Source organism: Meleagris gallopavo, chromosome Z (genome assembly GCF_905368555.1).
Source record: "Meleagris gallopavo chromosome Z, MGAL_WU_HG_1.1, whole genome shotgun sequence".
NCBI lineage: Eukaryota > Metazoa > Chordata > Aves > Galliformes > Phasianidae > Meleagris > Meleagris gallopavo.
The window spans coordinates 34,302,231-34,314,451 of NC_139435.1; the positions used below are offsets into that span (position 1 = coordinate 34,302,231).

At 38.6% G+C, this 12,221-nt stretch overlaps 1 protein-coding gene across 1 annotated transcript; it reads right to left on the bottom strand.

Annotated features, from left to right (window-relative positions):
- Positions 1–5,544: 5,544 nt before the first annotated feature.
- Positions 5,545–7,479, bottom strand: LOC104915046 (interferon alpha-7-like). The gene is made up of 2 exons (XM_031557290.2): positions 6,861–7,479; positions 5,545–5,588 (listed from the first exon to the last, which is right to left on the bottom strand). Exons 1-2 carry the CDS (start codon positions 7,408–7,410, stop codon positions 5,545–5,547), a joined length of 594 nt encoding a protein of 197 aa, XP_031413150.2. The 5' UTR covers positions 7,411–7,479.
- Positions 7,480–12,221: the final 4,742 nt, after the last annotated feature.

Below are 12,221 nucleotides of genomic sequence, written 5' to 3' on the forward strand. Positions count from 1 at the left end.
AGCTATGCTCCTCACACAGCCGAGCCCACCCTACTTTCACCTGGCTCAGCCTAGCCCAGCCTATCCTAACCTAACTTAGCCTACTCTACCCCTACCCAAGCCTAATCTAACCTTGCCTAGCTACTTCAGCCTAGCCAAGTCTAACTTGATCTAAATCTAATTTGGTTTCTTGCCTGCACCAATAAGCTACTCTGTAAATCCCACTAACTTTGTCTTCCAAGACAGAGCAATATTTTGAGTGATCGCTCAAATGCAACATTATTTTTTTTTCTCTCTTCTGGTTAAATAGTCAGTGCTACAACAATGCTAAGAAGGAAGGCTGACAGCATAGCATAAAGGGGCACTTTACTTAAGATAGAGGAAATAGTTTTCCATTTCTTACCCAGAAGTATCTATTAATTCATGCCCCTGTGAAATATGGACATTACTGACAAGGGAAATGCATACATACAAGATTCCTGCTGCCTTTAAGTCTTTTGAATATCTCAATATAAATTAGATGAAAATCATCAATGACTTTTATAATAATATATAAACTGCCTTCTGGCAATCAATATTTTCCCACGAACACTCACATTGAAGCATATCCCACCTTACTGGAGGTTTAAACTTTAGTACTGTGAAAAAGTCACCAAGGACATAATAACTGTATACTAGGATTTCATGCAAAAGTGCAAGAAGTCTGGGGGATGCTATCCCCCAGATATGTCCACCACCTCCATCCTGCCATGTCCCACAGAGGCAAGAAATCCCTCCCTCCATGGCAACCAGGTGATTTCTCCTGGGGGGATGCTGTGTTTTCCCTGGCTGCATCTCCCCCCTTGTACCTCCATGGTAGGGTCATACAGGCATACAGAGCTCTCCTGCTGGTGTGGTACTCTCTTCTACGGTTTTTTCTTGGCTAAGTATTTCTTTCTTAGGAGAAAATAATAGATCAATATTAAACAAATGGCTAAGCAAATAAGTTAAACAGACGGTTATTGAAATGCTCTGCTGCTAGCTCTTGCAACACAGCTCCTGTGCTGCATGCCTCTGGGAAGTCGACTGGTGTAACTAACCCTGTCAGCAGCTGAGATCATGACTGTAATAAGATCCAGCAGCTGGCAGAGCAGCTCTTTTCAAATACCAGGACAACATGTAAAAGCAACAAAGGCTCATCCAGCTTCATGATTTGCAAAATCCATTGTGGATAAATGCCAAGTTAATACTACGGAAAACAAGAGCACCCGCAGTTTCTGATAGATGTGGTCCCCATGCCCTCCCTCAGCACCAGTGCCAGTCACCCACAGCAGAGACTGGCAGGAGGCATTTCAAGGAAAAAAGTCCCACCCCATCTGCTTGACTTTCGTCATCTGTAACCAACCTTTTGTATTTGCCACCTTTCAGGATGCTCCTTCTCTACTGTAGGCATGGGTATTTTAGAGAAAGCAGGCTTTTTCTAAAAGTCATGACTTTTCTTCACCACTGCCCTGCAGCTGGAGTGGAGCACAAGGAAGGAAAAGAGGGCCAGAGACAGCCTTCTGGTAGCTCATACCCAGATCTCCCAAAGTGTCACTTGGAGGACACGTGACACCATTACTCTCTTTACTTGTTCCTTCCTTAGAGTCTTTCATGGGAGCAGGTGATCTGCCCTCTAGATTAACCTTGACACTCAAAACCTGCCCTCCAGCTTGATAAAAATAGATTGACTTGGGTATTCACTATTTTCATTGATCTGTCAGACTATGATGGAGGTAATCAGTAGAAGCTTTTCGACTATGCTTTCAGCATAGGAGAAACATGCAAAACACGTTTCTGTAACTCAGCATTATTCTTTTGCAAGGGCTCTCATCAGGCCTCCTGACTCCCTACCAGTCACTTTTCAGCAGATAGGTTTTGCAGAGGGAGGCAATGAAAGGCTCAACTGAGTATCAGACCTACCAAGCTCTGCAGTGAGTCATGAGTCTTTGTGCTCCAGCTCACTGCCCCCCAGTTTTACTGGGATGAGACCAACAGACCCGTCAAATCATCAGGAAGAATTAGTGCTCAGGAAAATTCCCTTTTTTTGGCTTTAGCTATTACTAAGTCACTTACTACAGAAGTTGTGTAATAGTTTTCAACACTTTCAGGAGACTGTTACCCTGCTACGGGGAACTCAGAAGGAATGGGAAATGTGCTAGTGACCAAATCCTTTCTGAATACAAGTCAGTAGCTGTGACAGGCTTTGAACCTTGCCCAAAGGAAAACAGCATGAGTTCTGCAGAGAAATTTTTTAGTTTTAACTATTAAAAATTATAATCCCAAGTAAAAATCTGCAACACCCAGTGTGAGCTCTACACAAAAAGTGGAGACCAGAACTGAGTCCACCTCTAAGTTGAGGAAATCTGAACAGAAAGCATATTAATTTCTTAATGAAAGAACAGCATTTTCACAAATATTCAAAGTAAAACAGGGTTGGGTGGGTTTTGTTTGTTTTTTGGAAGGGTTGTTTATGGGGTTTTTGTTGTTGTTTTTGTGTTTTGTTGTTGCTGTTGTTTTTGGTGTTGTAGAAGAAAAGCTTTCATTTTATTTAAATATGTTTGTCAAGATATTTCCTTTCTGGGAAAATTAGCTGTACTCACTGTCCTCCAGCTAAGTCCAGAGGAAGTTGTAGGCTCTGGCCTACCAAGATAAGAAACCTGGGAAATACAGCATTCAGTAAAAACTAACGTGAGTTGACATCATAGTCAACTATGTTCAACTGGTGCGAAGAGGGCAGATATACTGCTTGGAATCTTAGTATTTCTTCTTCTTAGTGTGGTTTTGACTTTGCAAATGCTGTTCTAAAGTTATTTTGTGGAGATGAACATTAATGGTTCTTCCGTATACTTCCGTATTTTCAAAAATCAGATGAGGGATTTGATTGTTACTTGGTTTGGGTCTCAGGCTGTTATTTGCTCAAAATTTTGAATTATTGATCAGTGAAATTAATACCTGGTTTTAGAACCCCAATTAGAAAGAGTCTGGGTGGAAGAAGGCTGGTTCTGGAGAATCAATCAACCCTGCTGTCTCTTGCTAGGAGACATGAAGAAAGACATGAATTTCTCTGTGCTCATTTATTCATGAAGTTCATTGCTTCAAAACTAGCACCTCTTCAATGAAATTAAAACAGAGGACTCCCAGTTCATGTGTGCTGGGTTTTGGTTTTAGTATCATACAGAGAGAAGAGGCATTCACCCAAGATGCAACTGATGAGGAACCTAAATTTATTTGGAAACAAGGCAGGCTCAGCTGCAAGTTGGTGCAGAAGGGAGGGATCCCACTGCATCACCACAGTTGCCCTCCAGTTTGTAGAGGTGGAGGCTCAGAGTGGCTGCAGGCTAAGAAGCCATTGTCCTTGCTCTCCCTGTCAGAGTTTGCTCCTATGGGAACTCTGTGTTGAAAAGAGATGCTGTGCCTTACCAAGATTTCTTGATAGAAATATGGAAAACACTGGTATAAATGACTCATCTTTGCCTACATTTATAACATTAGATTTTTTTATATTGAAAACCACAGTCACCATATTGGGAAATATCAAGTTCTTACTTTTCCAACTTCTATGCAATGCATGAACTTTCTAAATGAAAGTTAATTTCCCCATGAGCAGCTCCTGCTCCTCTCTCCAATCCACATCTCTGATAGAGGGGTTCACAGCTGTCCTCCCTACCAGCAAGGGCTAATCCTAGATAATTGTTACTCACACAGGTTTTGTTCTGTTACGCTGCCCCTCCCCTTTCTCCTCCCCCATCCCCCTCCTATTCCCCCCCCCCCCCCCCCCCCCCGGGCTTGGTTTGGTTTTGTTCTCTCTCTCTCTCTCTCTCTCTCTCTCTCTCCAATTTAAAAATGAAGTAAAGGCACAGTTTGCGGAACATGCTAAACCTGTGGAAGAATTGCTTTGGACAGCTGTATATGACGGTGACTTCTTGTGAAAAAAATCTGCCACAGTAAAGTCTGGAATAAGTACTCTTAAGGTCAGCTGTAGCTACTCTCATGTTTCATGTCATGTACAAGGTAGTTGATTCCAGTCTCATAAACATACTCCTGGAAACAGACCTTGCATAGATTAAATCATATACATTTTCATTAAATTTCCTAAAAAGTGCAGCATTGCACATGTAAACAACATGCTCTTAAACTAGCCATGAAAAACAGCCCAACTGAGAATGTGGGACCGGAATCTGTGCAGCAAAGCACTAGTGTACATCTTTTGAGAAAATGTATGGCATTTTTTTACTTATAAGCACTCTCAGCTTGGAAATATTTTGTTTGTCTGTGTTAAATTTTCTACCTGGATTTAAGTCTTCATGTTCACAATTTTATTCATTTCCATTTGAAAACAATTTATATTCAAAACAGCACTTTACTATAAATGTCTTAACTTACAAAAAAATTCTAAGTGGACAAAATACTGGAAGATTTCAGGTCAACGGCGTCATATACAGCTGACCTGGTAACACAATGGTGATAAAATACAGCTCGCTCCAAAATACTATAGTGGCAAGTGAGAGAAAGGATCTGCTGACTTTTTACATTTCTTTCTTTACCTTTCTTTCTTTGCCTTATAGACTCTCTACCTTTCTTTGAAAAACCAAAGAAATATTGTAAATACTGTTTGCCATTTGCTTTTTACCTCTTTTTTGTCCAGCAGCCATATCTGTTCGAAAGTCTCTATGCTTACATGAGTCTTTGAGACACTATCTTTTTACAAATAATTTCTGTAACCTCACAGATGACTGAAAATTAATTGAAACCAAATGCTGGTTTGCAAGCTCATATCCATTGTCTCTGAGATCCTCTTCCTTTCTTCATCAGTAGTTCATTTTTCTTTAAATTCCCTTCTGTAAACCCAATAGCAGTTTATTGAATGATAGGCAACACGGTAATTAAGAGCTGAAATGCTGTCTTGCCAAAATATACATACATTTACCTGCAATTCTTACACTTGTCTATAATCTCACTTTGCCCTCTAGTGCCCATTCTGTTGTTTTCTGCACTGTAAAGTACTCTGTTGACTGGAATACTTCAAAACATATATCTACTTTGTGAGTTTTAAGGATAATTGTGAACCACAAAGGAAGCTTTTGGGGATGACAGTTTCTGAATAATCTGTGGGCTATGAATTAACATCTTCCTACTGCAGGAAAGTGAGGCAATCCGTCATGAGAGGGCAGTTGAAGATATTTCATTCCATTTCCATGTTTCAGTAAAAATGGGTCTGTTTCAGTATCAGTTTACTGCATTGCAGAAGTCTGCTAGAATGTCACACCAGAAAACTAAACAGGCTGAATGTCCTTTTATTGTACAGGCTTGCAGAAGTGCAAAAAACAAACAAGCAGGAAATCAGATTTCCAGCAGTCTGGCAGTGGAACTACCCCAATGCTGTCAGTTACAAAGCACAAGAAAATCTCCTTCAGCTGTAGTTTTTTTGGTGGGATCTCACCCTTTTTTCTTTCTGGTTGTGCCGGATCATGGTAGCGTTGTTAGCAAGTTTTCCTTCTGGTATTTCAGCTTCAGACCTGATACCTATAGCTGTCATCGTTTCCTTTAGCTTGCATCCATAACTGGAAGAGAAGAGAGCATGTCACCCTGTAAAAGAGACTTCTGTCACAGACAGTAATTGAGATCTGGATGACCATTGCTATTGTTCTCACCAGCTCATTTTTATCCAGACCCGCTTTTATTATTCGCACTTTGAATGCTACTATTCTGAATGGCTACAGACCAGGGAAAGCATTCAAATGTCTCGTGACCAGATGCTAAAAGCAACCCCTAGCAATTTCAGCCCTCTGGGACTGAAATTTCCTTCACTTAAGAGCTTATTTTGCCATCTCTCCCCTACCTCTTCATGTAGAACGCAGAAGCCTGTGCCTGCATGTAACTCTGTATTCGCTCTTTCTAACATACAGCAAGCGGCTACAGAAAACACAATTATTTGAAATGGAGTTACCCAGGGACAATTTCTCAAGCGTAAAATCCTATCTTATCCTCACAGAAATCAGTGGACTTTTGCCCAGTAGAAGTAGTTTATTTTGAGTAACTTGTTTATATTGCCATTATTAGTCAAAACTATGTGGTCTAGGGGGGAACTTTGCTGGAATACTAACAGCCGCATGTTTCTGTGAATGAATTTATGAACAAATGGCAAGAGGCAGAAGATTTCATGCAACAAGAAAGCATGGCACCAAATGAAAGTGAACTGGAATGGAATCAAGTCTGAGATTGCAGCAGCCACAATGAATATGCCCAGGAATAAATAAGATGTGCCACTGGCTAATGTGGTTTTAGGAGTTTTACATAGAGAAGTTTTTTCAGATAAGCTTGTGAAAGAAGTTGAAATGAATTGGAAAGATGGCAGGATGGAAAAAAAAAAAAAAAAAAAACATTTCCCCAGAAAGTTAGAGGAGGGAAATGTAATTTAACTAAACATAACAGCATGCAACTGACAAGTTAATGCAGAAACTGTAGTTATTGCAAGCAATTTTCTGCATAGACAAATTCATCTAGTATTACTTTATCCCTTTGAACAAAGCAAGTGTTAAAATGCATCAAATCTGTAAAAGGAAACATCCTTGAAGGAGAGCACACAAAACTTGAAATAATAAACAGCATCAACCTAAACCAGGACCATTTAAATAAACTCACTGAAAATTCATATGGATTATTTTACAGGCAGTGTACACATAGTGCTTGCCAAAGAGAAGTTTACCAACACTGAACAATATATTACATTTTCCAAAAAAACATTAGCAACATTATCATGCAAACATGATCAAAGTGAACTAGAAGCATTGCCCCAAGATAGATCATAGTATTTAATTTTAAAGATAAGTTATATCAGGTCAGAATCTTTGTACCTTAGTTGTAAAGCTTCCTTATGACTTTATCAATCAACTGAAGACATCTCCTCATTTCTGCACGGCTGATCTCCCAGGAGCACAGGTTGTGTTGTTTCTCTTTAAGAAAAGAGTCTATCTTTTGGAAATACTTTTTCAGTTTCAGCCTGTTGACTTCTTTACTCCAAACATATTGAGTCTGTTTCTTGATTATGCATGCCTCCAATTGCTCAATTTGCTGATAGAGTCCATTTTGGAATTGTTCTAGAGCTGCCCTATCCCAGGCAGCTAGAGTCAGATTTTTGCTAAAGATATAGAAGATGTGTTGCAAGATTTCTTCAATGGCTACTTTAATAGTTTCTTTCTGTCTGGGTTTTAGAACCTGCTCAGGAAATCTGAAGGACATTTTCTCTCTTAGACACTGTTGAGGAAACCGTTTGCCCATTTTGTCCAAAAGTTGCAGGCTGCTCTCAATCACTTTTCTTTGCTGTAAAGGAAGGTGATTACAGGTAAGACTTGAGATGGTGATAGTGCATAACAGAATGAGGCCAATTTGTATCAAGCCAAAAGCGTACATGATAAAGATAAGCAGCTGTGCTTCTCCTTTCCTGTACAAATCCCAAGTGATAGGCTGGATTGCTTTGAAGGTCACTCATAGGCTCCTGTTTCTTCAAAGTCTTGAAATTTAACCTGTGAGAGAAGTTTTCTTTCATCATTTTTTGGTTTTTAAGGTTTTCCCCCTTGTGTACGCTTTTACCACTTTCATTTTCTGCTTTATGACTTCATTGTCTTTTTTTTTTATGCCACTTTCTTTTTATTTCAGCTGAATATGAAAGAATGTGTAGCTTAGATCATCAATTCCCTCTTCTTCAAAAATTGTACAGTATTATACAAAGAATTTAAAAGAATAACCTACAGAAATATCTTTAGTTTCTAAATAGTTTAGCAGTGGGAACCTACAGAAATATCTTTAGTTTCTAAATAGTTTAGCAGTGGGATAACACAGTGAAACATAGTACTGTCAATGAAAAGTTGAGGACCTGCTGAATATTAATATAACGTCTCCTTAGCATGGTTTATACTCCCACAGTTCAGCTGAACTTTATCTACCTATTTTCATTCAAGGAAATTATTTTTTCTCCTCATCTTTAATTCTGATGTCCATTTGGTGACAGCAACGTGAAAGACAAGCCACATTCCAGATGGCCAGACAGATTTTTATGAGTGGCAAAGGCATAGCTAATGATAGTGACTACAATGTGAAAAATACTTTTCTGACTGAGAATTTGCTCTCTTGAATAGTATTATTGTGCTCTTTGTATCTGTTGTAGTTTCCATGGAAATAAATAGAAGGCATTACTTTCAGAACAACCTACATATTTTAAATGTATGTATATCTCTAAATTTATGTGTATTTACATTAATATAACAATATATGTATTTATATATACATATATTGTGGTAATTAAATGGGGTTTGATCTCTCTCTGAGACTGTAAGCGCCATGAAAATCCAAGTGCTAACATTGAAACAAATATACTTTTTAATATGAGAACTGAGTAATAATTAAAATCAATGCTAGTAGAGCACGGGCCAGAATACTGACATTAAGTGGAGAGAAAATGAAAAGACAAAACTTGCCCTAAAATTCAGCCATTTGCTTTCTTTAGCCATATAAGTCATCACTATTAGTGCACCTGGAAATCTCGCTCTTGTCTTTCATTTTACTTTGATGAAAAATACTTTTAAATTAATATTTAGCTGTTTCTTCACCTTGCTGTGCAAACATATCTCACTGCAAAGGAAATTTACAAAGGCGAATGGTTACATCTGTATGAAGATGTAAGAAAAACTGTTTTTTCAGTCTGAGAACTAGTTTGATTTTGTGCCGTTGTTGCAGTGCCACTCTTTGCTACATGGTTCATTCTTAGTCTGATGATCACCATGAACAGATTTTATGATACTATTTTAGGGCTACCTTTGTGTTAAGCATATACGTATTCAGGAAGCATTAAAAGCTCATAAATTAAGATGAGCACAATTGTCCACATGAGCAAACACCTTGGTGTCCCTGGAATTTCTTAAGCAAGCTTGGGTTGGAGGTACTGCCACTACAGAATACAGAATAAGTTATTCCCTTTTCATAATTTTGGAATGGTGTTATTAAACAAAAACAATAAGAACAGCTAGAACAGGATGGAAAGTGAATGACATGAGACCAAATCTTTTTGCTTAGTGGGAATGTTCAATACTTTGAAAAAATAGCTATGAATTGTATTACTGTCATTAGATACCAAATGGCCGTGAAGACATATCATATGCAAAAATGCAGCTGTAGAAAGCAAATATATATTATAGCCATTATGAAATCAATTAAAAATGTACCCAGCCCCAGAAAAATATTTCCTACTACTACAGTATGTTTTTCAAAGCTGTAATAATGATCTTAATCCTTCTACTGATGTTACACAGGTATATTTAATTTAAATAAATAAAATTTAAATAAATAAAATTTATTTATTCAATTTAAATTTATTTAAGTAAATTTATTCACCTCCATTATGTCTCCCAAACATACGAGTGTTTTTATTCCCTCTTGCAAAATACTTTTTAAAGGTTTCCCTCTCAATGGAGAACTGTAAATGTCATTCCTATTTTATTTTTTTATAACAACAAATCTTTCTTCCCCACTTTGTCACTTTTTTTTTTGCTTTTGTACTGAGCAGAGTAATAGTACCACTACATAACTTAAAACACAGTCTTCCCTAATCATCCATCCTTAATGCTTAATTAAGGAATATTTCATTAAAAGTAATTACTGGAAGAGCAGCAGGCTGCAACCCAGAGTGCTCTTCATCATTTCTCTGTCTGTGGTTGAAGCAAAACACACACTAACCTAGAATAAAAAGAGGAAATGTGTTTATGAAGTACAGCTATATTTCTGAATAGACCTAATAGATCACTCTTGTAAAGAGCATGCAAGCAGCTCTGCCCTTAAAAAGTCATCTTCCTACACAGGTATTCATCACAGGAGTGTAAGACTAGAGATAAATATATGCAAAACATCTTCATTTCTAACACCTTTAAATTATTTAAATTGCTTCTCCAAGGAAAGTTTTTAATCTCATTGTAAAATGCAATGAATACTTGGGATGAGTATTTGCCATCCCTTATCACATGGTTTCTTTTATCTCAGACACCAATGAAAGCAATAAATCATAGTTCAGTCTACATTCATGCCAGCAAATGGAGCAGCACACAAGAACATTCTGGCAAAATAGAAACATGGAATATCCAATCAAAACAAGCAGTTCCTCTTAACATTTCACCTTCTCTAGCTGTCAGTTTCCTTTCTCCGTTAACTTGTTAAAACCACACTGATATTAACAAGTCAGCATGCAACCAAGGAGTCCAAACAGGCTCAGCTTGTCACCATACATGGTATCTTAAACAGGAAATTGTGCATTAATGCCATCCTTGCAATGAGTGCACAAGGATGGATAAGAAATTTATACATTTTTTTAAACTACAAAATCTGAAGATATGAAGAATATCTGAACATGTGAAGAATATGTTAAGTAATTTAAAATGTTTACAGCACAATTAATTTAGCTTATATACTACAATTAAATTCACATTCAGGTTCACAGTCTGCACTGAGAAGTTAAGATCTAACTCAGCCATGTGATGTTTCCAGCCTGCTGTCCTGATTCCTGCATTCTGTTGACCTGTCCCAATCCAATTAAGTTGTTTTATCCTATGCTGAATTAATTCACTGAAATAATTTATGCAGTGTATGCTTGATTTGGCAAAGTATTGTTTCATAAATTGCAACTCTACAAAACTAACAAAAAAAGTGCTACAGATATTTCTTGGAAAAGAGATTTGAGAGTCCTCAACTGAGCAGCAGCAAAGATAACTATTATAATTTACTCTTTAAGCATGGAATTTAAAAAAAATAATGACAACTTCCTTTATGATACTTAAGGATTGTCATCTTACTTATAAAAACTACAGACTGACTAGGAATTTTTTATGCTTAAAGAGGAGCAGGAACAAGCTGTAGGCTCAAGGGCATTTCCAAGGGACTGTGTTCAGGAGATGGAGAGGTGGATGGAGGAGATAAGAGTCCCATGTTCCACTCTCCCCATACGCCTTGCTGCCTCAAGCCCTTTTCTTGCGGGCCCTCAGCACATGACACACCCAGAGAGGTCTCACCCAAGAGGGCAAGGGGCTGCAGATTGTCCTGGTCACCTTCGTTCTGCAGGAAGCATAAGGAGAATCATGCTAAGAGGTGGGTGTGGCCAGGAACATGGCAGAGCTGGAGCAAAGGGGCCAGGCTGCTGGCTTCAGCAGTTGCAAGGCTGAGTAGAGAATGCTAGGGAAAGGGGGGAACCTGCAGCAGTGAGGCTGCTCCTTCTCCCCACTCTAGCACCTTGGGTTGGGAGCATCGCCTTTTTCTGATTTCTGTGCCCTCCTATCTGATTTCTGGAGAATTTGTGTAGATAGGTCATACTCTCTGAAGTGATTGGCTTCCATGCAGGCATGCTCTGCCAAACGGTGGGAGGCCACAATGGGAGAGGTGGACCTGAAATCCAGCAGATCCTGGAGTGAGGCAGGAGACATCAGAAGGTGCCAGGAGCTCTCAGTCTGTTGGAAATATCCAGATAATTTATCAGGATGTTATCTCTGATAAAGCAGATTTTATTCACAGGTGCAGTGGTGGGCATCCTGCAAGCAGGAGCGCACACAGAAAACAGCGTTACATCTTTTATGCCCTGTTGCTTGATGCTTACCTCTTTCTCCCCTGATTCCTCATTGGCTGAGGACTTCAGGTTCACAATCTTCCCAACGCTCAACTAAACATATGGATAATGGATAAACATAAATTTTTGCTAGCTAAGCATATATTGCTAATTATTTAACTTCTAACATTTGTTCGCTCGATACTTGGCCATTATTTCTGGACACCTGCTCATTCTTGGATACAGATAAGTTTGGAAGGAGGATAGAGGGGAGCATCTTGATGACTGCCTATTGCATCCCAACCTACTCAGGGAGCAAGACAATCCAGCCTTGTGTGGAAGCCCTGGCTTCTTTGATGTTTGTTAAATCTGTTGTTCTTTTGCTGAGGGTCTCCCATCCAAACAGAATAACCTTACAATCTGCTTGCTAGTCCATAATATTAAAGCCATACTATTTGCAACATTTAAAAACTATTGCAGTTTTGCAAGCAAGAATTAATCACACCATTCAATTACTATATTTCTAAAGTGGTGCTACTAACATATATGGTATTTCTGCTTTTTCCCATCAGCCATTTTTAAGGACAAGTTACGAAACACAAATACACTGTGCTCTACTTCTCCAGATCCTTTCCTCCTTTTC